This window comes from Balaenoptera musculus, chromosome 4, assembly GCF_009873245.2.
Source record: "Balaenoptera musculus isolate JJ_BM4_2016_0621 chromosome 4, mBalMus1.pri.v3, whole genome shotgun sequence".
In the NCBI taxonomy this organism is placed as follows: Eukaryota; Metazoa; Chordata; class Mammalia; order Artiodactyla; family Balaenopteridae; genus Balaenoptera; species Balaenoptera musculus.
The window spans coordinates 23,451,439-23,476,808 of record NC_045788.1 but is presented as its reverse complement, the minus strand read 5'-3'; the positions used below and the strand labels follow the sequence as shown (position 1 = coordinate 23,476,808).

Here is a 25,370-nt window from a genome sequence, read left to right as displayed (position 1 = left end):
TAGTGAATTGCTCAGGGTGAAAGAACTAATAGATGGCAAAGGTGGAATTGAATTCTTGCTTCTGACTCCTTGCAAGGGCTTTTCTAAAACATCACTTTGCGGTTTTTATCTTAGCTCTCCCATTAGAAATTTGGGGCTGGGTACAATTAAGAAATATTTAGTTCTCACGCATTTTGCCTACACAGCAGGGCTTGTTGAATTAATACATGAATAAATGTATTTTAAAAGATGTAATTGTTAATTAACATTTTGCACTGTCTTTTTTCTAACACTATATGAGCTGGGCCTTACTTTCCTGACCTATAAAAGAAATGGCCACATGCTGCATCAGACTTGCTCATCTACATGCTATTAAAATTTTGTCAGACTTCACCCCAAACTATTTAATCAGCATCTCTGAGGGCAGGACTGGAGAATGTAGATTAAATGTGCTCCCCACACCATCCTTGCAGCCTCTCCAGTTTTTGAACCCCTAGACTATACGACTTCTAAGTTTCCCTCTAGCTCTGACATTCCATACTCCCTTCAAGAAAAAATATCCATCCCCAGTATACCCTAAAATGCAAAACACCTGAAATCACTCTTTACTCACAAAGAACAATACTTTACAAACAACAATAATATGCCATTTATGTTATACAGGCCACTAAACTAAGTCTGATAATTATCCAATAAAAACAAACGATTCACTAGGAATAAAGGATGCACTCGTGTGTCACATACTACATTCACTTTCCAAGTTTTCTTGTATTATTTTTCAGGTCGGTCACAGTTACCTCCACTACTCTAAGGGAATGGAGGAATGGATCTAAACGTTTATGTAAAGCCCATGATGCGTCAGGTACTCTGCTGTGCCTCTGATATACACTGACCCATTCAATCCTCACAACAGATACAGAAACTGAGACTCCAAGAGAAGAGGTAACAGTAAGTTATGGAGCAAGATTCTGAACCAGGCTGTGTGATCCTGTCTTTTCCTTCTTGTCTAATCACCCAACTACCAGTATTAAAGGCTGTGTAAGTCATTTGACACACATGGATAAATGAAGAATTTTAAAAATCTATAAATTATGAAAGCCTGCCAACAGAAGTATTGTACAGTAAAAGTTAATGAGGGACTCGTATTACTCAAGAAAACTCTGAGAAGCAATTCAGCACAGTGGTTAAGACCACTAGCTCTGGAGCCAAACTACCTGGGTTGGAATCCCAGTTCTACTACTCACCAGCCGTGTGACCTTGTACAAGTTACTTAATGTCTCTACACCTCAGTTGCTTCCTCTGTAAAATGTAAATAAAAGAGTCTGCCTCTTCGAATGGTTGTGAGGATTGAATGAGGTCATACATGTAAATAAAGATCTTAGAACAGTATCTGACACACAGTTAAGGACTCAAATGTTCACTGTTAATATTACTTTAACAAGATTATTTATAGATTGTGTCTTTTTTTTTTTTTTTTTTTGGTGGTTGAAGTATGTAACATTACTGATTTATGCCCAATCATGTCTCTTACATCTGCTGAGGCAGATTAGCTGGCATCCTGAATTCAAAAAAGCGGGAGAGCAAACTTCAAAGAGCAGGCTGGCCTCTGGAGGCAGACAGACGCAGGTTCAGCTCTTGACTCTGCCACTTAATAGTTCTGTGAGCTGTTTCTCTCCCTAAGCCTTAAACCCTCCATTTGTAAAATGAAAATAAAAAATAACAAGGGTTGTGATGAGGGTTAAATAAATGGAAAACATATAACAGAGTGCCTGGCCCACATGAAATGTTCAATAAATGTTAGTTGCTGTTATTATTGGGAACAAGCAGGTACAGCAACAGCTAGGATGTAGCCCTATTTCTCCATCATATTTTTTTGTTTTCTCAGACCAATCAGTGCTTGTATTTACTCAACCCCATCTAACAAGTTTTTCAACTCAATTCAACAAACAGACATTAAGTAACTACTATGGCAAGGCAATGCATAAGGTGCAGACCAGAAAGTGAAGATATATTCCCAATCCTCAAGGAGTTTTTAATTTAGTAGAAACAACATAACATAATTTAGGACAAGCTAAATTTAAATTGTCTTATGATTAAGACTTAGCTATAGGAAGTGCTCATTAGAGGTCCAAAGTACTAAGTCCATCATATGGAGAAATTCATTCTCATGGGAGTACGAGTGTAGGAATAGATTTTCTAGTGGTGGGGACACTAAAGCTGGTGCATGTTCCCTCTCCCTGGAATGCCCTACAGCCAACCTCCTTTCAACTCATCTTTTAAGGCTTAATTTCAGTGTCATCTCTTCTGGGAAGTCTCCTCTGATGCCTTATACTGAAGTAAGTACCCTTCCTCTGAGCTCTCTATTACAGCATCTACCATTCCAAATGTTGTCATTGGCTCGTCATCCTCAGTGAACTATGAGTTCTTTAAAAGGAGACTGCAGCATACTCACTTTAGTATTCCCAGTGTCCAGTACCTATCAGGCACTCAATAAATGTTTATTGAATGAATAAGTAAAGTTTCAACAAGCAGAGGATAGTCTGGGACAGCAGTCCCCAACCTTTTTGGCACCAGGGCCTGTTTTCGTGGAAGACAATTTTTCCACAGATGGGGTGGGCGGTGGTGGGGATGGTTCAGGTGGTAATGCGAGCGATGCGGAGCGATGGGGAGCAGCAGATGAAGCTTCACTCGCTTGCCCGCCGCTCACCACCTGCTGTGCAGTCTGGTTCGTAACAGGCCGTGGACCGATACCGGTCCGTGGCCTGGGGGGTGGGGACCCCGGGTCTGGGACATTCTAAACAGGGTAATAACACAAAAAATGACAAGGAAGTGGGAAAGCACAGGACCTGAGTGAGATTAGTGACTGGTCTTGGACCAGATGGAGAAGTATTTCATGAAGAGATAAGGAGATAAGGATAGTGAGCAATGGCTAGAAAGTAAGGCCCGATTGTAGAAGGCCATCTTCCAAAGTCTACCTACAACATGTCAGAAATTTAACAAATACAATCATACAAATTTCAAGTAATAGAATAAAGGATTCAGTCACTGCTGAATCAGGATCATTTTATGTATTCCACTACAGGATAATTCCACGAGCTTGCTTTGCCTGGTACAGTCCCAGTTCACAGCTGTTGTCCCAACTTAGTAATGAATAATATCCTTTTCATTCTCCAAAGTGTCTCTACTTGGATGACAAATTACAGTCATTCTAACTAAGGGAGAGATCTGGACTCCTACTGCAGGTTATATAACCAGCTAAAATAAAAGTCTGTCAGCTTCTAAATCTACAAAGATCTGGAAGGAAAAAAATGTTAGTAGATGGAGATAAATTTAACAAACAACTGCAGTAATCACATAAAAACATTATCTGACATCGCATGTTATGTAAAGAAAAAAAGCTGCACTTTAGCTAAAGTGGTTAAGTTATTGCCAATTTTCCTTTTGCATTTCTTTTAGCTTTATATTCGTAACTGGATCACTCTTTTAATTGAGTTCCTTGCTTCTGATTAACAAAATGAAAGAAAATGTATTATAAATCTTCTGCACAAAATTATTCTAGAGTTCTTTGTCACCAATATGTTATACAAATCTGTCATGTCAATAAGATTACACTGGAAAACAAATACCTTTATTGGAGAAATTTTTTAAGTAAAAGCCTGAAGATAGGACTCTACAGATTCTTATTAAATATCTATTTTTCATCCTCTTTCTGACTAACCAGACCTTGGTTTCTTGGGGGGAAATATGCTCAATTTTTTTTTTTTTTAAACATCTTTATTGAAGTATAATTGCCTTACAATGGTGTGTTAGCTTCTGCTTTATAACAAAGTGAATCAGTTATACACATACAATATGTTCCCATATCTCTTCCCTCTTGCATCTCCCTCCCTCCCACCCTCCCCATCCCACCCCTCTAGGTGGTCACAAAGCACCGAGCTGATCTCCCTGTGCAATGTGGCTGCTTCCCACTAGCTATCTATTTTACGTTTGGTAGTGTATATATGTCCATGACACTCTCTTACCCTGTCACATCTCACCCCACCCCCTCCCCATATCCTCAAGTCCATTCTCTAGTAGGTCTGTGTCTTTATTCCCATCTTGCCACTAGGTTCTTCATGGCTTTTTTTTTTTTTCCTTAGATTCCGTATATATGTGTTAGCATACTGTATTTGTTTTTCTCTTTCTGACTTACTTCACTCTGTATGACAGACTCTAACTCCATCCACCTCATTACAAATACCTCCATTTCATTTCTTTTTATGGCTGAGTAATATTCCATTGTATATATGTGCCACATCTTCTTTATCCATTCATCTGTCGATGGACATTTAGGTTGCTTCCATGTCCTGGCTATTGTAAATAGAGCTGCAATGAACATTTTGGTACATGACTCTTTTTGAACTATGGTTTTCTCAGGGTATATGCCCAGTAGTGGGATTGCTGGGTCGTATGGTAGTTCTATTTGTAGTTTTTTAAGGAACCTCCATACTGTTCTCCATAGTGGCTGTATCAATTTACATTCCCACCAACAGTGCAAGAGTGTTCCCTTTCCTCCACACCCTCTCCAGCATTTATTGTTTCTAGATTTTTTGATGATGGCCATTCTGATCGGTGTGAGATGATATCTCATTGTAGTTTTGATTTGCATTTCTCTAATGATTAATGATGTTGAGCATTCTTTCATGTGTCTGTTGGCAATCTGTATATCTTCTTTGGAGAAATGTCTATTTAGGTCTTCTGCCCATTTTTGGATTGGGTTGTTCGTTTTTTTGTTATTGAGCTGCATGAGCTGCTTGTAAATCTTGGAGATTAATCCTTTGTCAGTTGCTTCATTTGCAAATATTTTCTCCCATTCTGAGGGTTGTCTTTTGGTCTTGTTTATGGTTTCCTTTGCTGTGCAAAAGCTTTTAAGTTTCATTAGGTCCCATTTGTTTTATTTGTGTTCTTATTTCCATTTCTCTGGGAGCTGGGTCAAAAAGAATCTTGCTGTGATGTATGTCATAGAGTGTTCTGCCTATGTTTTCCTCTAAGAGTTTGATAGTGTCTGGCCTTACACTTAGGTCTTTAATCCATTTGGAGTTTATTTTTGTGCATGGTGTCAGGGAGTGTTCTAATTTCATACTTTTACATGTATCTGTCCAATTTTCCCAGCACCACTTATTGAAGAGGCTGTCTTTTCTCCACTGTATATTCTTGCCTCCTTTATCAAAGATAAGGTGACCATATGTGTGTGGGTTTATCTCTGGGCTTTCTATCCTGTTCCATTGATCTATATTTCTGTTTTTGTGCCAGTACCAAACTGTCTTGATTACTGTAGCTTTGTAATATAGTCTGAAGTCAGGGAGCCTGATTCCCCCACCTCCATTTTTCGTTCTCAAGATTGCTTTGGCTATTCGGGGGCTTTTGTGTTTCCATAAAAATTGTGAAATTTTTTGTTCTAGTTCTGTGAAAAATGCCAGTGGTAGTTTGATAGGGATTGCATTGAATCTGTAGATTGCTTTGGGTAGTAGAGTCATTTTCACAATGTTGATTCTTCCAATCCAGGAACATGGTATATCTCTCCATCTATTTGTATCATCTTTAATTTCTTTCATCAGTGTCTTATAATTTTCTGCATACAGGTCTTTTGTCTCCTTAGGTAGGTTTATTCCTAGATATTTTATTCTTTTTGTTGCAATGGTAAACGGGAGTGTTTTCTTAATTTCACTTTCAGATTTTTCATCATTAGTGTATAGAAATGCAAGAGATTTCTGTGCATTAATTTTGTATCCTGCTACTTTACCAAATTCATTGATTAGCTCTAGGAGTTTTCTGGTAGCCTCTTTAGGATTCTCTATGTATAGTATCATGTCATCTGCAAATAGTGACAGCTTTACTTCTTCTTTTCCGATTTGGATTCCTTTTATTTCTTTGTCTTCTCTGACTGCTGTGTCTAACACTTCCAAAACTATGTTGAATAATAGTGGTGAGAGTGGGCAACCTTGTCTTGTTCCTGATCTTAGTGGAAATGGTTTCAGTTTTTCACCATTGAGGACAATGTTGGCTGTGGGTTTGTCATATACGGCCTTTATTATGTTGAGGAAAGTTCCCTCTATGCCTACTTTCTGCAGGGCTTTTATCATAAATGGGTGTTGAATTTTGTCGAAAGCTTTCTCTGCATCTATTGAGATGATCATATGGTTTTTCTCCTTCAATTTGTTAATATGGTGTATCACATTGATTGATTTGCGTATATTGAAGAATCCTTGCATTCCTGGAATAAACCCCACTTGATCATGGTGTATGAACCTTTTAATGTGCTGTTGGATTCTGTTTGCTAGTATTTTGTTGAGGATTTTTGCATCTATGTTCATCAGTGATATTGGCCTGTAGTTTTCTTTCTTTGTGACATCTTTGTCTGGTTTTGGTATCAGGGTGATGGTGGCCTTGTAGAATGAGTTTGGGAGTGTTCCTCCCTCTGCAATATTTTGGAAGAGTTTGAGAAGGATAGGTGTTAGCTCTTCTCTAAATGTTTGATAGAATTCACCTGTGAAGCCATCTGGTCCTAGGCTTTTGTTTGTTGGAAGGTTTTTAATCACAGTTTCAATTTCAGTGCTTGTGATTGGTCTGTTCATATTTTCTATTTCTTCCTGGTTCAGTCTTGGCAGTTTGTGCATTTCTAAGAATCTGTCCATTTCTTCCAGGTTGTCCATTTTATTGGCATAGAGTTGCTTGTAGTAATCTCTCATGATCTTTTGTATTTCTGCAGTGTCAGTGGTTACTTCTCCTTTTTCATTTCTAATTCTATTGATTTGAGTCTTCTCCCTTTTTCTCTTGATGAGTCTGGCTAATGGTTTATCAATTTTGTTTATCTTCTCAAAGAGCCAGCTTTTAGTTTCATTGATTTTTGCTATTGTTTCCTTCATTTCTTTTTCATTTATTTCTGACCTGATCTTTATAATTTCTTTCCTTCTGCTGGCTTTGGGGTTTTTTTGTTCTTCTTTCTCTAATTGCTTTAGGTGCAAGGTTAGGTTGTTTATTCGAGATGTTTCCTGTTTCTTGAGGTAGGCTTGTATTGCTATAAACTTCCCTCTTAGCGCTGCTTTTGCTGCGTCCCATAGGTTTTGGGTCGTCGTATCTCCATTGTCATTTGTTCCTAGGTATTTTTTGAGTTCCCCTTTGATTTCTTCAGTGATCACTTCGTTATTAAGTAGTGTATTGTGTAGCCTCCATGTGTTTGTATTTTTTACAGATCTTTTCCTGTAATTGATATCTAGTCTCATAGCGTTGTGGTCGGAAAAGATACTTGATACGATTTCAATTTTCTTAAATTTTACCAAGGCTTGATTTGTGACCCAAGATATGATCTATCCTGGAGAATCTTCCATGAGCACTTGAGAAAAATGTGTATTCTGTTGTTTTTGGGTGGAATGTCCTATAAATATCAATTAAGTCCATCTTGTTTAATGTATCATTTAAAGCTTGTGTTTCCTTATTTATTTTCATTTTGGATGATCTGTCCATTGGTGAAAGTGGGGTGTTAAAGTCCCCTACTATGATTGTGTTGCTGTCGATTTCCCCTTTTATGGCTGTTAGTATTTGCCTTATGTATTGAGGTGCTCCTATGTTGGGTGCATAAATATTTACAATTGTTATACCTTCCTCTTGGATCGATACCTTGATCATTATATAGTGTCCTTCTTTGTCTCTTGTAATAGTCTTTATTTTAAAGTCTATTTTGTCTGATATGAGAATTGCTACTCCAGCTTTCTTTTGATTTCCATTTGCATGGAATATCTTTTTCCATCCCCTCACTTTCAGTCTGTCTGTGTCTCTAGGTCTGAAGTGGGTCTCTTGTAGACAGCATATATATGGGTCTTGTTTTTGTATCCATTCAGCCAGCCTGTGTCTTTTGGTGGGAGCATTTAATCCATTTACATTCAAGGTAATTATCGATATGTATGTTCCTATTCCCATTTTCTTTAATGTTTTGGGTTTGTTATTGTAGGTGTTTTCCTTCTCTTGTGTTTCTTGCCTAGAGAAGTTCCTTTAGCATTTGTTGTAAAGCTGGTTTGGTGGTGCTGAACTCTCTCAGCTTTTGCTTGTCTGTAAAGGTTTTAATTTCTCCATCACATCTGAATGAGATCCTTGCTGGGTAGAGTAATCTTGGTTGTAGGTTTTTCTCCTCCATCACTTTAAGTATATCCTGCCACTCCCTTCTGGCTTGCAGTTTCTGCTGAAAGATCAGATGTTAACCTTATGGGGATTCCCTTGTGTGTTATTTGTTGTTTTTCCCTTGCTGCCTTTAATGTTTTCCTTATATTTAATTTTTGACAGTTTGATTAATATGTGTCTTGGCGTGTTTCTCCTTGGGTTTATCCTGTATGGGACTCTCTGTGCTTCCAGGACTTGATTAACTATTTCCTTTCCCATATTAGGGAAGTTTTCAACTATAATCTCTTCAAATACTTTCTCAGTCCCTTTCTTTTTCTCTTCTTCTTCTGGGACCCCTATAATTCGAATGTTGGTGCGTTTAATGTCCCAGAGGTCTCTGAGACTGTCCTCAGTTCTTTTCATTCTTTTTTCTTTATCCTGCTCTGCAGTAGTTATTTCCACCATTTTATCTTCCAGGTCACTTATCCTGTCTTCTGCCTCAGTTATTCTGCTATTGATCCCATCTAGAGTATTTTTAATTTTATTTATTGTGTTTTTCATCGTTGCTTGGTTCCTCTTTAGTTCTTCTACGTCCTTGTTAAATGTTTCTTGCATTTTGTCTATTCTATTTCCAAGATTTTGGATCATCCTTACTATCATTATTCTGAATTCCTTTTCAGGTAGACTACCTATTTCCTCTTCATTTGTTAAGTCTGGTGTGTTTTGACCCTGCTCCTTCATCTGCTGTGTGTTTTTCTGTCGTCTCATTTTGCTTATCTTACTGTGTTTGGGGTCTCCTTTTCACAGGCTGCAGGTTCGTAGTTCCCGTTGTTTTTGGTATCTGTCCCCAGTGGCTAAGGTTGGTTCAGTGGGTTGTGTAGGCTTCCTGGTGGAGGGAACTAGTGCCTGAGTTCTGGTGGATGAGGCTGGATCTTGTCTTTCTGGTGGGCACGTCCACGTCTGGTGGTGTATTTTGGGGTGTCTGTGGCCTTATTATGATTTTAGGCAGCCTCTCTGCTAATGGATGGGGCTGTGTTCCTGTCTTGCTAGTTGTTTGGCATAGGGTGTCCAGCACTGTAGCTTGCTGGTCGTTGAGTGAAGCTGGGTCTTGATGTTGAGATGGAGATCTCTGAGAGATTTTCACCGTTTGGTATTACGTGGAGCTGGGAGGTCTCTTGTGGACCAGTGTCCTGAAGTTGGCTCTCCCACCTCAGAGGCACGGCCCTGATGCCTGGCTGGAGCACCAAGAGCCTTTCGTCCACACGGCTCAGAGTAAAAGGGAGAAAAAATAGAAAGAAAGAAAGAAAGAGGCTATAATATAGTGAAGTAAAATAAAGCTATTATAAAGCAGAGCTATACAGACAAAATCTCACCCAGAAGCATATACATATACACTCACAAAAAAAAGGAAAAGGGGAAAAATTAATATATCCTGCTCCGAAAGTCCACCTCCTGAATTTGGGATGATTCGTTGTCTATTCAGGTATTCAACAGATGCAGGCACATCAAGTTGTTTGTGGAGTTTTAATCCACTGCTTCTGAGGCTGCTGGGAGAGATTTCCCCTTCTCTTCTCTGTTCGCACAGCTCCTGGGGTTCAGCTTTGGATTTGGACCCGCCTCTGCGTGTAGGTCGCCTGAGGGTGTCTATTCCCCGCCCAGACAGGACGGGGTTAAAGGAGCAGCTGCTTCGGGGGCTCTGGCTCACTCAGGCCGCAGGGGAGGGAGGGGTACGGAGGCGGGGCGAGCATGCGGCGGCAGAGGCCGGCTTGACGTTGCACCAGCCTGAGGCGCGCAGTGCGTTCTCCCGGGGAAGTTGTCCCCGGATCACGGGACCCTGGCAGTGGCGGGCTGCACAGGCTCCCGGGAGGGGTGGTGTGGAGAGTGACCTGTGCTCACACACAGGCTTTTTGGAGGCGGCAGCAGCAGCCCCAGCACCTCACGCCCGTCTCTGGGGTCCACGCTGATCGCCGCGGCTCGCGCCCGTCTCTGGAGTTCGTTTAGGCGGCGCTCTGAATCCCCTCTCCTTGCGCGCCGTGAAACAAAGAGGGAAGAAAAAGTCTCTTGCCTCTTCGGCAGCTGCAGACTTTTTCCCGGACTCCCTCCCGGCTAGCTGTGGTGCACTAACCCCTTCAGGCTGTGTTTACGCCGACAGCCCCAGTCCTCTCCCTGCGATCCGACCTCCGACCGAAGCCCGAGCCTCAGCTCCCAGCCCCGCCCGCCCCGGCGGGGGAGCAGACAAGCCTCTCGGGCTGGTGAGTGCTGCTCGGCACCGATCCTCCGTGCGGGAATCTCTCTGCTTTGCCCTCCACACCCCTGTGGCTGCGCTCTCCTCCGTGGCTCCGAAGCTTCCCCCCTCTGCCACCCGCAGTCTCTGCCCGCGAAGGGGCTTCCTAGTGCGTGGAAATCTTTCCTCCTTCACAGCTCCCTCCCATTGGTGCAGGTGCCGTCCCTATTCTTTTGTCTCTGTTATTTCTTTTTTCTTTTGCCCTACCCAAGTACGGGGGGAGTTTCTTGCCTGTTTGGAGGTCGGACGTTTTCTGCCAGCGTTCAGTGGGTGTTCTGTAGGAGCAGTTCCACGTGTAGATGTATTTCTACTGTATCTGTGGGAAGGAAGGTGATCTCCGCGTCTTACTCTTCCGCCATCTTCTCCCCCCCCCCCCCGCTCAATTAAAAGTACTCATCTCCTCAGAGATACAAACAGCCCTGTGACCCAATTCTGGCCAATGAGTTATAAGTGGAAGTATTTGGTAGGCCTCGAGGAAAAATAATTGTCCTCTTGTTAAAAAAAAGAAAGACAGTTGGCTCATGCTTTCTGCCTTTCCCCTTCTTCCTGCTGGATGCAGACTTTATATAATGACTTGGAGCAGGGAGCCTGCACCATGAGAACCAGTCACACTCGAAACAAGTTTATATATTTGCAAAACTGATCAAACTATACAGTTAAGATGGGTACATTTTACTGTATGGCAAATTATACCTTAAGATAATTTTTTAAAAAATCATTTGCTGGACTAGATCATAATATTTAAACATATATTATGATTAACCTGTAGACCTTTTAAAAAATAGGAGCACACTAAATATTTGCTAGCTTCACTTAAATTATTTGCTAGTTCTGTGGCTATTAGAACAATATAAAGTACCTTGCTGGAGGAGAAAAACACACACCACAGCTAAAAAGACAAACACCCACTTATGCAGTATTTGTATACATGTCTATAGTTCTTTTGGGAAAAGATTAAGTCAGGAAGACCTGACTCAACAGTTCTAAGAAAAAGAAACAAATAATTTGCTAAGAAATAATAATATACTTTTTCCTTTTTAACTCGTTTTAAAAATCTATAAAGAAATTTTCAGTATAGAAACTTAGTGATACCATCAGTTTTTAGCTAAAAAATAAAGAAAACAATGTGCATATAGAAATACTGTGGACTCTTGATTAAAACATTTATAGACGATATTAGTGATAAAATTAAATCAAAATAACAGACAGTCTAAACCAGTGTTTCACAAACCATGTTTTGGAGAAAAAAAGAGACCTGAGCATATTTCATGAAAAATGGGTATGATGTTAACTGAATTTAGGTGATGACAGTTTGAACAAGATCAAACAAGTTTCTTTCCTTCTTTCTCATAGGCTTTAATGTGATAATGTGCACTGTGAATTCCCAAAAGAGGTTATATGGAATGCAGTGTATCCCAAACTTATTTCAGTCAGAGCATCTCACAGGACTTGGCTAACAGAGAGTCACACTTCAGGAAACACTCTTGGAGGATGACAGCACAAGCCAAATCAAATGGGGTTTTTCCTACATATTTTGTTTTCATATCTCTGTTGGAGAAGGTAATTATGCATTTTATTTAAAATATCTCCTTTAAAAATACAAAAAAGAATCTAAGTTGTTAGTAAATTTTGACTTAACAAGGAAAAATGAATATTGCTCAGGTTTTCAGACTTATAAAATAACAAAGTATTATGTAGAGCTGGTCACCAAGCAGAACTGACTCCACTTTTCAAGAACAATCAACTACTAAAATCTGTGGGGTACATGCAACCAATTATGAGTCCTTTCTTTAGTGTAAAGAGACTTAGAATTTAGTCCTGGACTCTCATGTATAATAATCATACTACTTTGAAAAGATAAAAGCTCAATTTCTTTAACTATAAAGTACTGTAAAGCATAAAGTTGGACTACATAAGCTCTATGAAATTTTTTAGCTCTAAATACTCTATTTTCCAACTTATTACATTTGATATTTATTAAGCAAAGTAAAAGAGTATTTTGTTAAAATATAACTTACATATTTTCAAAATCATCATGAAGTATGAATTCTGTTTGTACAACATCTCCCTTATATTTATCACTTAAAACTTTAAATGTGAAATTCATTTTGGTAAAAAGCAAAATGTTATGTTCCTCTACTGTCTGAAATATAACTATATTTTAAATACATCTACGTCTATGAACTCGGGGGAGAGGGACAATGGACCACAGCTTAACAAAGTTTGGAATATCTAAAAGCAAAGGATTATCATTCAGGCAGAAGCAAAGCAGATGAACATGCTGTGACTTTTCAACTGTTAACTATTTTCAAAAGCAAAGTTTAGCTTTAAGATCATGAGAAAACAACATTCCAGTGGACAAGTAAAAGGTGTAGTAGTTTTACCAAATTTTCTTCAAGAAATTTTAATTACTTACCTGTAATGGACCCAAGATAGAGCTTGTTGTATACATAAAAAACAGACGAAGATAACTCAGAACATTGGCAAATGCAAAAAGCCCTTCTGCCACCAGTGTAGGATGGAATGCGTCCCAGTCCTTTCGATCAGCAAAATCATGAAACTAAGGTTAGGGGAAAAAAAGCCAAAGATAAAGTAGCTCTCTCAACTTAGGAAAATAAAAACAAATATTCTGACTGTTGAAAGAAAACTTTTTTATGTCTCCTTGTGGGGGAACTCCATTTATGTTTTATAAAGTTCTCTTCTTTTAATAGAAATAACATTGTTTTAAATAAATAAAAGATTTCTACATATGTGGGGCAATATCACTTGTGCTATATAAAGAGGTTTTCTCAGAAATTCTTATGTTTTAAAAAACTAAGTCATTAAATTTTTTATGAATGAAATGTTTGCTAGTTTTTCTTAAATTCCACAACACAAACTTTAAGAATGTGTGCTGTCAATTAATTAGCTATCACATTAAATTAACCTAGTCCTTTGACTCAGGATTCTACAATGGCCCATAGACACTTTCTCCCTTCTAAATAACAAGAAAAAAAAGAGTGTATTATTATACTTAGACATAGAATGACCACATGTTCCAATCGCCTGGGACAGTCCCAGATTACATACCAGTTTTCCTGGCATAATTATTAATTGTGCCCCCTTTCATTTGTAAAGTGTCTTGGTCTGAATAATAAACTCTATGGGCACCCTGCTTCTAGAACTAAAGAGACCAGTCTAAAAAAACCAATGACCATCAACCTCTCTATCAAACCATCTATCTATATATGATCAATTTTTATTTTCTTAATAACTTCACAACTCTGGTCATTGAACATACCTAATAAACATGTTCGGTACTACTGATCAATTACAGGAATAGAGGTTTTTAATAAAGTGATATAAGATAACCAGTTTGCTTTCTCTATAGTCTATAAATTAGTCAAAACCCAAAAAATATTATATAAATAGTTCCTTGAATGTGACAGCTCAGAATTCTAAACTCAGGTGTAAACAAAGATAGTTAACATAATCTCCATTACCTTTCCTAGGCTTTTAATAAATCTTTATAAAAGTAACATTATAAGATGTCTATAAGGTTAGATTTTTGTCAAATTTTAAATTTAAAAATATAGGAATCAGAAAATAACTGAATTTACATAACTTTTTAAGCTGTGGAAGATAATAGTCATGATTTGGAATGTGTAAACCAATATATAATGAGTTCCATTCAGATAAACTTTTTCCTGATAGATATAAAGATATCTAACACTAATCAATTTAAGTAACTTTGTGTTACTTAGGTTAATGAGGTAATATATAGGTTAATGAGGTAAGTGAACCTAGCTCAGATGTAAGGAATTGGCATTTGGTAGAAAGAAAATGCCTAGACAGACCTGGATTTAAATCCAGTCTTGGTTTCTTACTGTGTGGTCTTGGACAAGTTACTTATTATCTCTGAGCTTCCTTTTCCTTATTTGCAAAATGGGGATAAGGACATCTGTCTCATAGAATCCCTGTGAGAATAAAATGAGATAAAGTATAGCAAGTATCAACCATGGTGCCTGGCATAAAATAGGTAACCAACATTTAATGGTAATTAACACCCTTGAAGCTATTAGAAAGGAAGGAAACAATGTGTACTATTCCCTTGCACAAGGATAGGTTTAGAATGAAAACACATCAGACACAGATTTGGGCCAAAGTAACTCTGAAATACATAGCTAAATATCCTGGGTTTTTCCTAAATAAACTTCACTTGTGCCTCCAGTTGACATAGTTAATAGTCACCTTGTAGTGAGCAACCACTTTGAGGGCAAAGGTTGCCAAATAAAGTGAATTCATGACAAAACTGAGTTGATTACGTGATTCTTCTAAAAAGTCTTCCAACCCTTCATACCAGAGTCTTTTAATGTCTGACCAAATCATCCCTAAAAAAGGAAGAAAAAAAATCAGATAATGCTCTCTTAAGTTCAATAATAAACTAAAAAATACCTTAAGACTCAAAGTACTAAATAAATAACACATGTCAGTTGTAGCCTCATTCAGAAGAAAAAAATAACATTCAGTAAAATGTTCTAAAAATATGAAAGAAAATAACCTTAAGTTTCATATGATAATATCCTTCCCAGAGAGGGATTTCTAATAAATGATGTGAAACAAGCATAAGAAAGCAAATTGATGTTAAATACATAACCCCCAAAAGGCTCAGTTTCTGATTCTTTTCTCTGTCTACACTCACTCCTATAGTGACCTCATCCAGTCTAGTCTAATGGCTTTAAATACCATCTATGTGGTAGACTTTCAAGTTTTTATCTCTGAACTCAACCTGTATTTACATAATAATAGCTCTAAACTTCTTTCCTAAACTTAACTTGTATAGGTACTTGGCTACTCTACATCTCAAACTGGATGTCCTCACATGTCCAAACTGAACTCCTAATCTCTGCACCCAAATTCACTGCTCTTGAAGACGTCCCCATCTCACTTGATGGCAACTCCATCCTAGCTGTTCACTCTAAATGTCCCTGAATCATCCTTGACTGATATTCTTTTAAATCACACATTCAATGCAGTAGTAAATCCTGCTGGCTTTACTTTCAAAATATAGTTAGGATCTAACCTTTCTCACCACTATTTCAACTTCAAGCCACTATCTTCTCTGGCCTGAATTACTGAAATAGCCTAGTCTCCCTGCTTCTACCCTGTTCTCCCTAAAATCTATTCTCAACACGGCAATCAGAGTAATCCTTTTAAAATGCAAGTGTTACTTCTCTCCTCAAAACACTGCAGTAGGGCTTCCCTGGTGGCGCAGTGGTTGAGAGTCTGCCTGCTAATGCAGGGGACACAGGTTCGAGCCCTGGTCTGGGAGGATCCCACATGCCGCGGAGCAACTAGGCCCGTGAGCCACAATGACTGAGCTTGCGCGTCTGGAGCTTGTGCTCCGCAGCAAGAGAGGCCGCGATGGTGAGGGGCCCGCACACCGCGATGAAGAGTGGTCCCCGCTTGCCGCAGCTAGGGAAAGCCCTCGCACAGAGACAAAGACCCAGCACAGCCACAGGTGAATAAATAAATTAATTAATTAAAAAAAAACAAAAACAAAAAAAAAAACACTGCAGTAACTCCCAGAGGAGAAAGAATTAACTGCAGGACAGAACTCTTTTCCCATGGGAACAAAATCTCATGTTATCATCTATTTAAGTATTGCCTTGGAAACATACTACATTAAGAAAAATATGGAAGGTCAGCTGTGTTGAAGATTGTTAGAAAAACAACCACTGACCGGGAAACTGCATCTGGCCTGGGAGGGCTATGAGTGGACTCAGAGACCCTGAAAGTAGACCCAACCAGGACCATATGAAAACATGCTGAGAAACACAGGCCTCAGCCTCTCTGTGTGATGTCTCTCTTAACGTAAAGTGTGCATGTAGTGGGAGCTACATTCTGAGGCTTTCTAAGATATCCTGCTGGATTTATAAGAAATCCTGGTAGATTTCAGGCTTCTTTGGCTGGGGTAGCCCACACCCATGAATATGGCCTCATTCCACGCAACTGAGTGTGCCCCTATGGGGCTGGGAAGCAGCCCCGTCTTTTGTAAGAACTGCCAATAAAGATATATTTGAAGCTGTCATGCTGACGTGCTCTATTTTCTGTCTTACATCTTCCAAAGGTAAGTAAACCTGGTGCCAGGTTTCTGCCTATCGTGTCCAGCGAGTGTGAATGTTAATGAGAACCTAAGACCACCGCCGCTGACTGTGCAGAGTGGGCATTGCACCTTCCCTTACAGCTCATTTTATTCAGTCAAAACCAAATTCCCTACAATGGTCTACAAGGCCCTACATTACCTCTTCTCTCTGATCTCCTCTCCTATCAATCTTTCCCTCCACTCCTGGCCTCCTTGCTTCCTTGCTGTTCTCTGAACACACAAGACTCCTGCCTTAGGGCCTTTACATGGGCTTTTCCCTCTGGCTGGAAGCTCCTCACCCAGACATCCATTTGGCTAACTCCCTCACTTTGCATCTTTGCTCACCACCTACTCTGATCCTCCTATTTAAAATTGCAAACCCTGTGCCCCTCACTCCCAATCCCCCAACTCTTCTTTCTTTTCCCTTAGTACTTATCACTTTAAAACAATGGATATAGTTTACTTATTATGTCTATTATTAACTGACTATCTTCCTCCCACTTCGGGTAAACTCTTCAAGGGTAAGAATCTTTGTTTTATCAACCAATGTCCTAAATGTCCTATATAGTGCCTGATACACAGTGGGTGCTCAAAAATTTGCTCAACGAATAAATATACATAAATAAAAACCAATCGAACCAAATAACTCCCTTCCCCTTCTTTGGCCAGAAGTTTCTCCATAGTTATATATTCCTGGGAGTAACAGAGAACAGTACTACAATCAACAATAGCTTTATGACACATTCCTCCACTAAGGTATTTTTAAGGAGAATGTAAAGTGACAAAAGAACAGAGTGCTACAACCTAAATATGGATGAAGATCAAGTTAAGCCAATCAGAATCATCCTCTGACTTACCAGTAAACAGAATAAGTCCCCTGGGAAACACATGAAGTATTCTCAAAAAACTCTGTTCATAACATCTTAATTATACAGTACCCATATTTTATGTAGAAAAACATTTTAAAATATTTGCAGGTCTGACAGGGAAAACACCTTTTAAAAAGTCCACTTGGATGAGCTTCTATTTAAAATGAATAGATAAAAACTAACCAAAAATGTTAAACCAAATAGTTTACATTTTATTAACCCAAACACTGTAACAGTAGAACACTAAGCCAAGAAAGATGCTTACAGAAATAAGTGTTTTATTTCTGTAAAATGTAATATTATACCTAAAGGGAACGCTTGACAAAAATTACAACACGAATTGGAGAAGATTTTGATCAAAAAGGCAGACATATGAAAGATTAAGTACCACTGACAGGTAGTTTCCCAGCTCCTGTGCAATATCCCACACCAAAGTGAAGCTAATACACTTGATGTATTTCACATTTCTGAGCTGGATTGGAAGAACACAATAATTTTAAACTATTACAAGCAATGCAATCACTACATAATCAATGGACTACATTTTGGGGTCCTTTTTTGTTGTTTTTTAGAATTAGTAAGATTAGCAAACCATAATCCCATCATTCTGGGAATTCCTCGAGGCTTGCTCCTAGGTCCTCTCTTCTTCTCATCTTATACTTTCTCAAGTGTCTCATGTGTGCCCACAGTTTCGTCTACAACATATATGCAGATTATTCGCATACTGCTAACTCAAGCTTAAACTTCTTCTTGAGGTCTAGACTATATATCCAATTGTCTGACTGACATCTTTTGAATTTCTCGAAGGCTTTTCAACTTCAACATACCCAAAACCACACTCAGGATCTACTCTTTCACAAATCCCCAAACCTAGTACTCTTCTAGAATACCTAGGTTGCTTAATAATTTCCTCCTCCCTCACTTCATATATATATATATATTTCCATGTCCTACTGGCTTTACTTTGTAAATATCTCTTGAATCTGTTTCCTTCTCTTTCTATGGCAACCGTCCTAAGTCCAAGGCACCATCAGCTTTCATCTAGAGTACTGCAACAGGCTCCTTATTGGTCTCCCTCTACCTACTCTTGCCGCAGCCCTTCCTCCCAACCCAGCGTTCTCTACACTGTAGCCAGAACGATCTTTTCAACATGAAAGTCTGATCATGTCACCCACCTACTTAAAAACACCAGTGGTTTTCCACTGCTCTTAGTATAAAGTCAAAATTACTTAATATGGCCAACAAGGCTGTCCATGGTCTAGTATAACATCCACTTCTATAGTTTCATCTCAAATCCCACTTCCCTTGTCCTCCTTCCTCCAGCCTTTACGCAGTCCCTTCTTTGCACTATGCTCCCTCTTGCCACAGGGCATCTGAATGTAACTTTTACATCAGCCTAGAATATTTTTCTCTCCCAATTCTCCTATAATACTTTTCTTTCCCGATTCTCCAAGTAGACTCCTATTTATCCTTTAAATCTTAGCTTATCTATCACTTCTTCAAGATAGACTTTCCAACCCCCTGAGTAGGTAAAATGCCCTTAAAAAATGCTTGCTCTCCTAGCTCCATGACCTTTACTTAGTAGCACTTAACTCATGTGTAATTTTTAGTTTTATCTGTGTGATTTTCAAGTTATTGGGTGTTTTTCTTTTAAACAATAATTAGACCATAAGCTCCATGAGTGTTGGGCCATATCTGTTTCTGCCTGTGCTTGGACAAAGTAGGTAGACAACATTTCAAAATATACATTTCTGTAAGGGCTGTTCTATTATATTCCAATGGTAAAAAATTAAGTAAATGGATACCATTAATATTCTGTGGATTCATCAACACATTGTTTTCTTTTTTTCTACCTTGCTTTTTATAATTTAACCCTACTTTCTTCCTGGAGGGCTAAAGAAAAGAACAGGAAACAAATGTACAGAAGCCAGGCATCATGAGTCAGAAGTCCCTGTGCTCATTGCATGAAAAAGTAAATTGAACCAAGGAGTGACTTTGAACAAGTAGGCAAATGATTCTTACATGTTTCCTTAGAGCAAGTTCAGATCTATATATTTAAGGAAGTCAGAGTGATCTAAAGACATAACAGGTTCAGAAAACATCCTTGGCAAGGTTTATTCATATCTAACTGTTTCAAAGCAGAAGCTGTGCTGAGAAAAGAAAAACACTTCCAGGAATTTTACTGGCATAATTCATACTGCACTCTTCTACTGAGACAGAATATGTTTAGAAAATTAATAATACTGTGTGTGTGTGTGTGTGTGTGTGTGTGTGTGTGTGTGTGTGTGTGTGTGTGTTCAGGGCCATTGTGATTAGAAAAGAGTAGCCACAGTTTCACCGTTTGTTGTGAAATTCAGTGACAGCAGCAATATTTATGCTATCCAAGGAGTGGTATGACTGACTTCAATGAGTTTTTACTCACTGCTAAGAAATATAAACTTTACTTCTTATACAGACTTGGCTACAGACTTGTTTATTTTACAAAACAAAGAAAATATTTTTTCTCTCTCACTACTATTTAAACAATAGGTTATAGATAAATGATATAAATTTTCCCTTTTTTATGACTAAGGTATATATAACAATCTTTCAGAAGTAGTTTAAATAGAGGAGAAAAGTGCTTCTAAGAGATTCCTTTCAGCCTAACCTACCTAATTAAATATATAAACAAATTTCACATTGAAAAGATCTACAACAATGTAATTTGGAGTCAAATATGATAAAGTATAAATTATTTCCTAAATTAAAATATTAAATTTTAGATAAGGTAGTGGAAATATCAGGAACACGAAAATATTAACAAGAAGAAATTATTTAATTCTCTTTAACCTAAAGTTCAAATGTGTATTATTTTTACTGTATCTACCTAATTTTAAACATTAATGCATAACTCTGATTTAAGATCAAGTTACTTGAAATGAACTAATTTCCAAATAAAAATAAAAAATCTCAAAATACACTTTTATATCTGAAGAACTAAAAGTGAGCACTGTACATTAACTCTTCTTAAATTATTTAATAACTGAAACAGTCAAGAACATATTAATCATTCAGTGCTTTATAACATAGAAAAGAATAAATTTCAATATTCCTTTTACTCTATAGCAAATAGTAAAAAAAAAAAAGGTGGGAAATGCTGAGGTTAAAAACAAGGTTGAAGATCCAGAGGTAAATAATAAAGGGGATGTCATTAAAAGACCATAAATAGACAATGTAATTATACCTCAACTTCCCTCCTCCTCCCACCTCTCCCAAAAAGGGCAAGGGCAGTAAAAACTGCAGAAGATCATTAAAATATTTATTATACAGCATAATACTTATAAAAAAAACAATTTTCAGAAAATAAAATGTCTTTTCTTTTTTAAAAAACTGTCGTTTCTAAAGAGATCTGGCTGTCATTACAAAGAACTGATTTATAGAGTGAGTCACCAGGGAATGTTTTATCTATATAAGGTAATATGTAACTATAAAAGTTCATAGGTTCTTAAAAGAAAAACTAATGATATAATAAAACAAAATAGTTCTCTTAAAATGCAACCGAGCATAAAATGTATTATTACATTTCAAAATACCTAAGAAAATGTTCAAATTCTTACAACAAAAAAAAATCATCAGCAAAATTTGTTTTTCTGTTTTAACAATCATGAACAATTTTAGCAACTGAGAAAGAATTTTTAACTTCCATGTAATTAAGTAATATTAAGTAAGAGATCTGCTTCCTTATCATCAAGTTCAAGAACATTTATCTTTTAAAAAAAAATGTTAGTTAAGTCTTCAATGATCATGGAAGCATTCAAATTCTTCCTGTATAAACAGTGTAAAATTACAAGTTGAAGGCAGCTTATAATGCCACCAAGCAAGGGAGAATTAATGGGCTAAATAAAGGCCGAACCTTTTAAACTAACTTGATACTTACCAATAATCCACAGTATAAGAAGATAGTCTATTCTTTCAAGGGCTGGCCCCATTGTGTTTTTCTTATCCTCATTGTAGACAAGAGAGTATAGGTTTAGTAATAGCAGGAATGTAAAATATGATGCTCCATGAATAATAAATTTCATAAAAGGTGTGTGAATAATTCTGCCAAACTGAGATTTGGGAGCTATCAAATAACAAAGTGACAAAACTGGCCAAAACATGCCAACTGTCAAAACAGTCATTATCTTCTTACAGGTAGGCTTACGTCGGTAACCTGACATCTGTCCAAACCAAACAGTGTTCAGGAACTGCTGACAGTTGGACTGGGAGACAAACTGAAAACGAAGCACACACATATAAAAAAAGTAAAATATAACTTGTAAATACGATCTGATAGTACTATTATTTAATTGATATTCAAAGTTTTAATAATAGTTTGAAATCAATTCTATACAGTCCAGTTCTTTTGTTTTGTTTTGTTTTCTTACGTGTAATAAAAGAGTGTAGTGGTTAAGAGCATAGACTCTGGAGCCAGATTACCTAGATTCAAATCCAGGCTCTGCCACTTACTTACTAAATGACCTTGAGCAAGTTTTTAAACCTCTCTAAGCCTCAAATTCCCCATCTATAAAATGGGGATAATAATAGTATCTAGTCATACTCTTGTTATGAGGATTAAATGTAAAGCTCTTAGAATAGTGCCTGGTCATAGCATGCACTATATAAATATTAGTGATTATTACTAGCCTACTCAGCCCTTTCAAAACATTTAACTTATAAAGACTCATAATAGTGTTTATGAAATTTCAAAATTAACAAGCACAATCCACAGAAAGAGACTTCAGCCTAGAAAAACTGCTGATTTCAGTTACAAGAAACCAACATGTCAAGACAGCAAAGCAATTAAAGTCTAAACATCAGATATTTTTATGCTCCATGAAAACACTGAGAATTTCTTAAAATGTATTAAAGATACTCTTAAATCTTCTTAAAATGGAATTCTATGTGAGAAGAAAAGGAAAAATATTCCCAAATAAGAGGAAAATTCTAGTTCAAGTATAGAAATGAATTTACCAAAGTTTACGAAGCTTTTTAGTTTACAAAATTCAGAAGCAATATTTTCCCAATAGAATGCTCACGTTGTGAAGTGTAAGTTAAGGATTCTGATAACTCTGGACACAATAATGTAATCAGGTTTGAAATCACCAAAGTAAAGCACAAGTGATCATAATATCATTCAGATATTAAATAATATTTGGTCAATGTTCTGTTTTAAAATGATTTATCCCAAGATAGAATATAATCTATAGAATGCAACCCTCTAGTTTAAAAAAGCAGACAGAGTTTTGTTGTTGTTTATTGTGCTTATCAAGAAATTTCCTAATATATCAATACTATACCTATTTTTGGCAGTTAAGTCTTCATTATTTATCCTTCTGCTTAGATTCCAGTGTTGTTAGGGAATCGTAATTTGTCCCCCAAGAGGCAATATCAGGGAGGAAAATAGCTTTTCTTCCCACCAACTACCCAGTTTAGTAGCATCCCAAACTCAGTGGTTTCATCCTTCCCCCAAGTATCAAAGCAATCTCAGGCGTGACTGCTGCCCTTGCCATTCCTCTATATAATGATGATTTAATTAACAGTAATGTTAAATATGTAATTGGAAGAACAAATTTTCAGTTGGAGATGTTCTAAGTCTGTGGTGGTTTTAAAACATAGACACAAATTCTTTGATACTCCTCTCATCAATAGGTGGGCTACCAATATTACCTATCCTTCAATTCAACAAGCTTATGACTGCTTTAACCAGTAGATTCTGGAAGAAGTGATGCTATGTGACTTCGGAAGGTAGGTCTTAAAAGGCCATTCAGCTTCCACCTTATTTGAGAAACACTTGCTCTTGGAGCCAAAAGCTGGCAGGTAAAAAGTCCTCCTACCCTGAAGCCACCATGCTCTGAGGAAGACCAGGCTACATGTAGGCACTCCGGCCAGCCCTCAGAGGCCACTCAGACCATCCCCCTGCAGCCAGCCCACCATGAGGGCCATGCCCCTCCAAGGTTCCAGTCCTAGGTTCGTAGGAGACCCAGGTTCTCTGGACCCACCCACCTGAGCACCCAGCCCACTCAGAGCTCCCTGTCTGAATCCTCAGCTGCTGCTCAGGCACCAGACATATGAGTGAAGAAGTCTCCCGAATGACTGTAGCCCCCCATCATCTGAGCTATCTCCAGCTGAGTCCTTGACATGCAGAAGCAGAGACAAATCAGCCTTGCTGTGCCCTTTCCTAATTCTCGACCTAAAGAACCCAAGAGCATAATAAAATGATCATGAAATTACTACAAAATGACTATGAAATATTGTTTTATGCCACTACGTATCACAGTAGTTTGTTATTCAGGATGTATGACCTGAACAAAGTCTACCAACTATTTGGAAAAATATTACCTTCCCCTTTGATTATATTTAGAAATCTAGCTTAAAAAACTAATTTACATTTTCATTAATTCTTAAAATTACAGAGTATCTTCCTTCCAACTAAAAATATTACCACTACTTCTTTTTCCTTTTCTCTACTCTTCTTTAGAATGGAACATTTGGTTATCCTCTGTGAGTTCTTCAGGGATATACATATATATATCATTAGGAAACTGCCTCTTAGTTTTTTCTTCCCTTACCAGGATAATCTTAGTTCTTTCCACCTTTCTTTGAGGTTCTTTTTCCAAGCACTTAAGTTGGTTTTGTTTCTTTGTTATATCTTTATTCTATCATTTTCTAGTATTTCGTGTCTATTTTAGGTTGTGCAACACATAAGTAAATAAATTAACATAAGATCTAGTCAAAATGTATGTTAGGGGAAGATTACATCAGGGTTCCTATTTTCTCTGTTTCTACATATACATATTAGCATTGTATTTCCTTTTAAAGCCACATAGGTTATGTTGTTGATTTATAATCTTACAGCTACACTGATCCAAATTCTTCTACTTAATTATTTTTTCCTATGAATGGCCTACCTTAAGCAAGAACGCTGGAGTACTAGAAAAATTATAGGATTTGAAGCCAGAGATCTAGATAAAAAATATAATATTTAGGTTATTTTATTTTACTTTATTACTTGTTAACATCTTTATTGGAGTATAATTGCTTTACAATGGTGTGTTAGCTTCTGCTTTATAATCTAGGTAATTTTAAAGTAAACATCTTAAAATTCCTTTATCAAACTCCCGAGTCACAAAGCTATTGGGAGGCTCAAACTGTCAACCAAGATAATCAAAAACTCTGTCCCTAGCACCAAAGGTCCTATATCTTGCCGTCTACCACAATCTATTTGGGGCCCCATTTTTATATTAATATAAATTTGATAAGCAACTTTTATTCCAATATCTATGTTGATAGTAAGAATAATGGGTCTTAGAAGAAATACCTTAAAAGTACCATTTACCAACACCCTCTACTGAACATCATTATCTACATATAAATATCCATGTCGAATAAATTATCTCAAAAAATGAAGTTAAAAATGCATACCTTCCTTCTTCAAGTTCCTGAATCATGTGCATGTGAGTGTATGGGGAGTAGAAATAGGTATTTCCCTTAATAGGAAGGGATGATGCCAGAAGAGCCAGATTCAACTTAGTTATCATAGCATACGTCTCTCCACCTTTGGGTTTCACAATGAATTAACAAATAAGAATAAGGAACATAATATCTGATATTTTATTTTTAAACAGAAAGGCCCTATTACTATAGAAAGGACTACTTATAAACAGGTCAATAATACAAACCCATGACAGACAAAACACAAGATGGAAACTTCATTAGGAAGGCATTTACTATACAGGATCTTACCTGCATAGCTACTATTTAGCAAAAACATTACATTAACATCCATATTTTTATTATTAATGTTAATTGTTAAAAATAATAGCAACTACCATTTATTGAGTACTTGCTTAATGCTAATACTCATTGTACTAAACTCTAAATATATATATATCTTTAATTAATTCTTAAAACTAAAGCTCAGACAGATTCAATAACTTTCCCAAGGACACAGTTTTTATGA

The 25,370-nt window shown here is 37.4% G+C and overlaps 1 protein-coding gene across 3 annotated transcripts in view; it reads right to left on the bottom strand.

The window, feature by feature from the left end:
- Positions 1-25,370, bottom strand: part of TRPC1 (transient receptor potential cation channel subfamily C member 1) — a 70,550-nt gene that overhangs the window by 15,307 nt on the left and 29,873 nt on the right. For all 3 annotated transcript variants that reach the window (XM_036850436.1, XM_036850440.1, XM_036850437.1), the window contains 3 exons: positions 21,306-21,642; positions 14,627-14,766; positions 12,813-12,956 (listed from right to left, as the gene is read on the bottom strand). In XM_036850436.1, the coding sequence (XP_036706331.1) occupies positions 12,813-12,956; positions 14,627-14,766; positions 21,306-21,642 (621 nt within the window). The remainder of the gene's footprint in view (positions 1-12,812; positions 12,957-14,626; positions 14,767-21,305; positions 21,643-25,370) is intronic.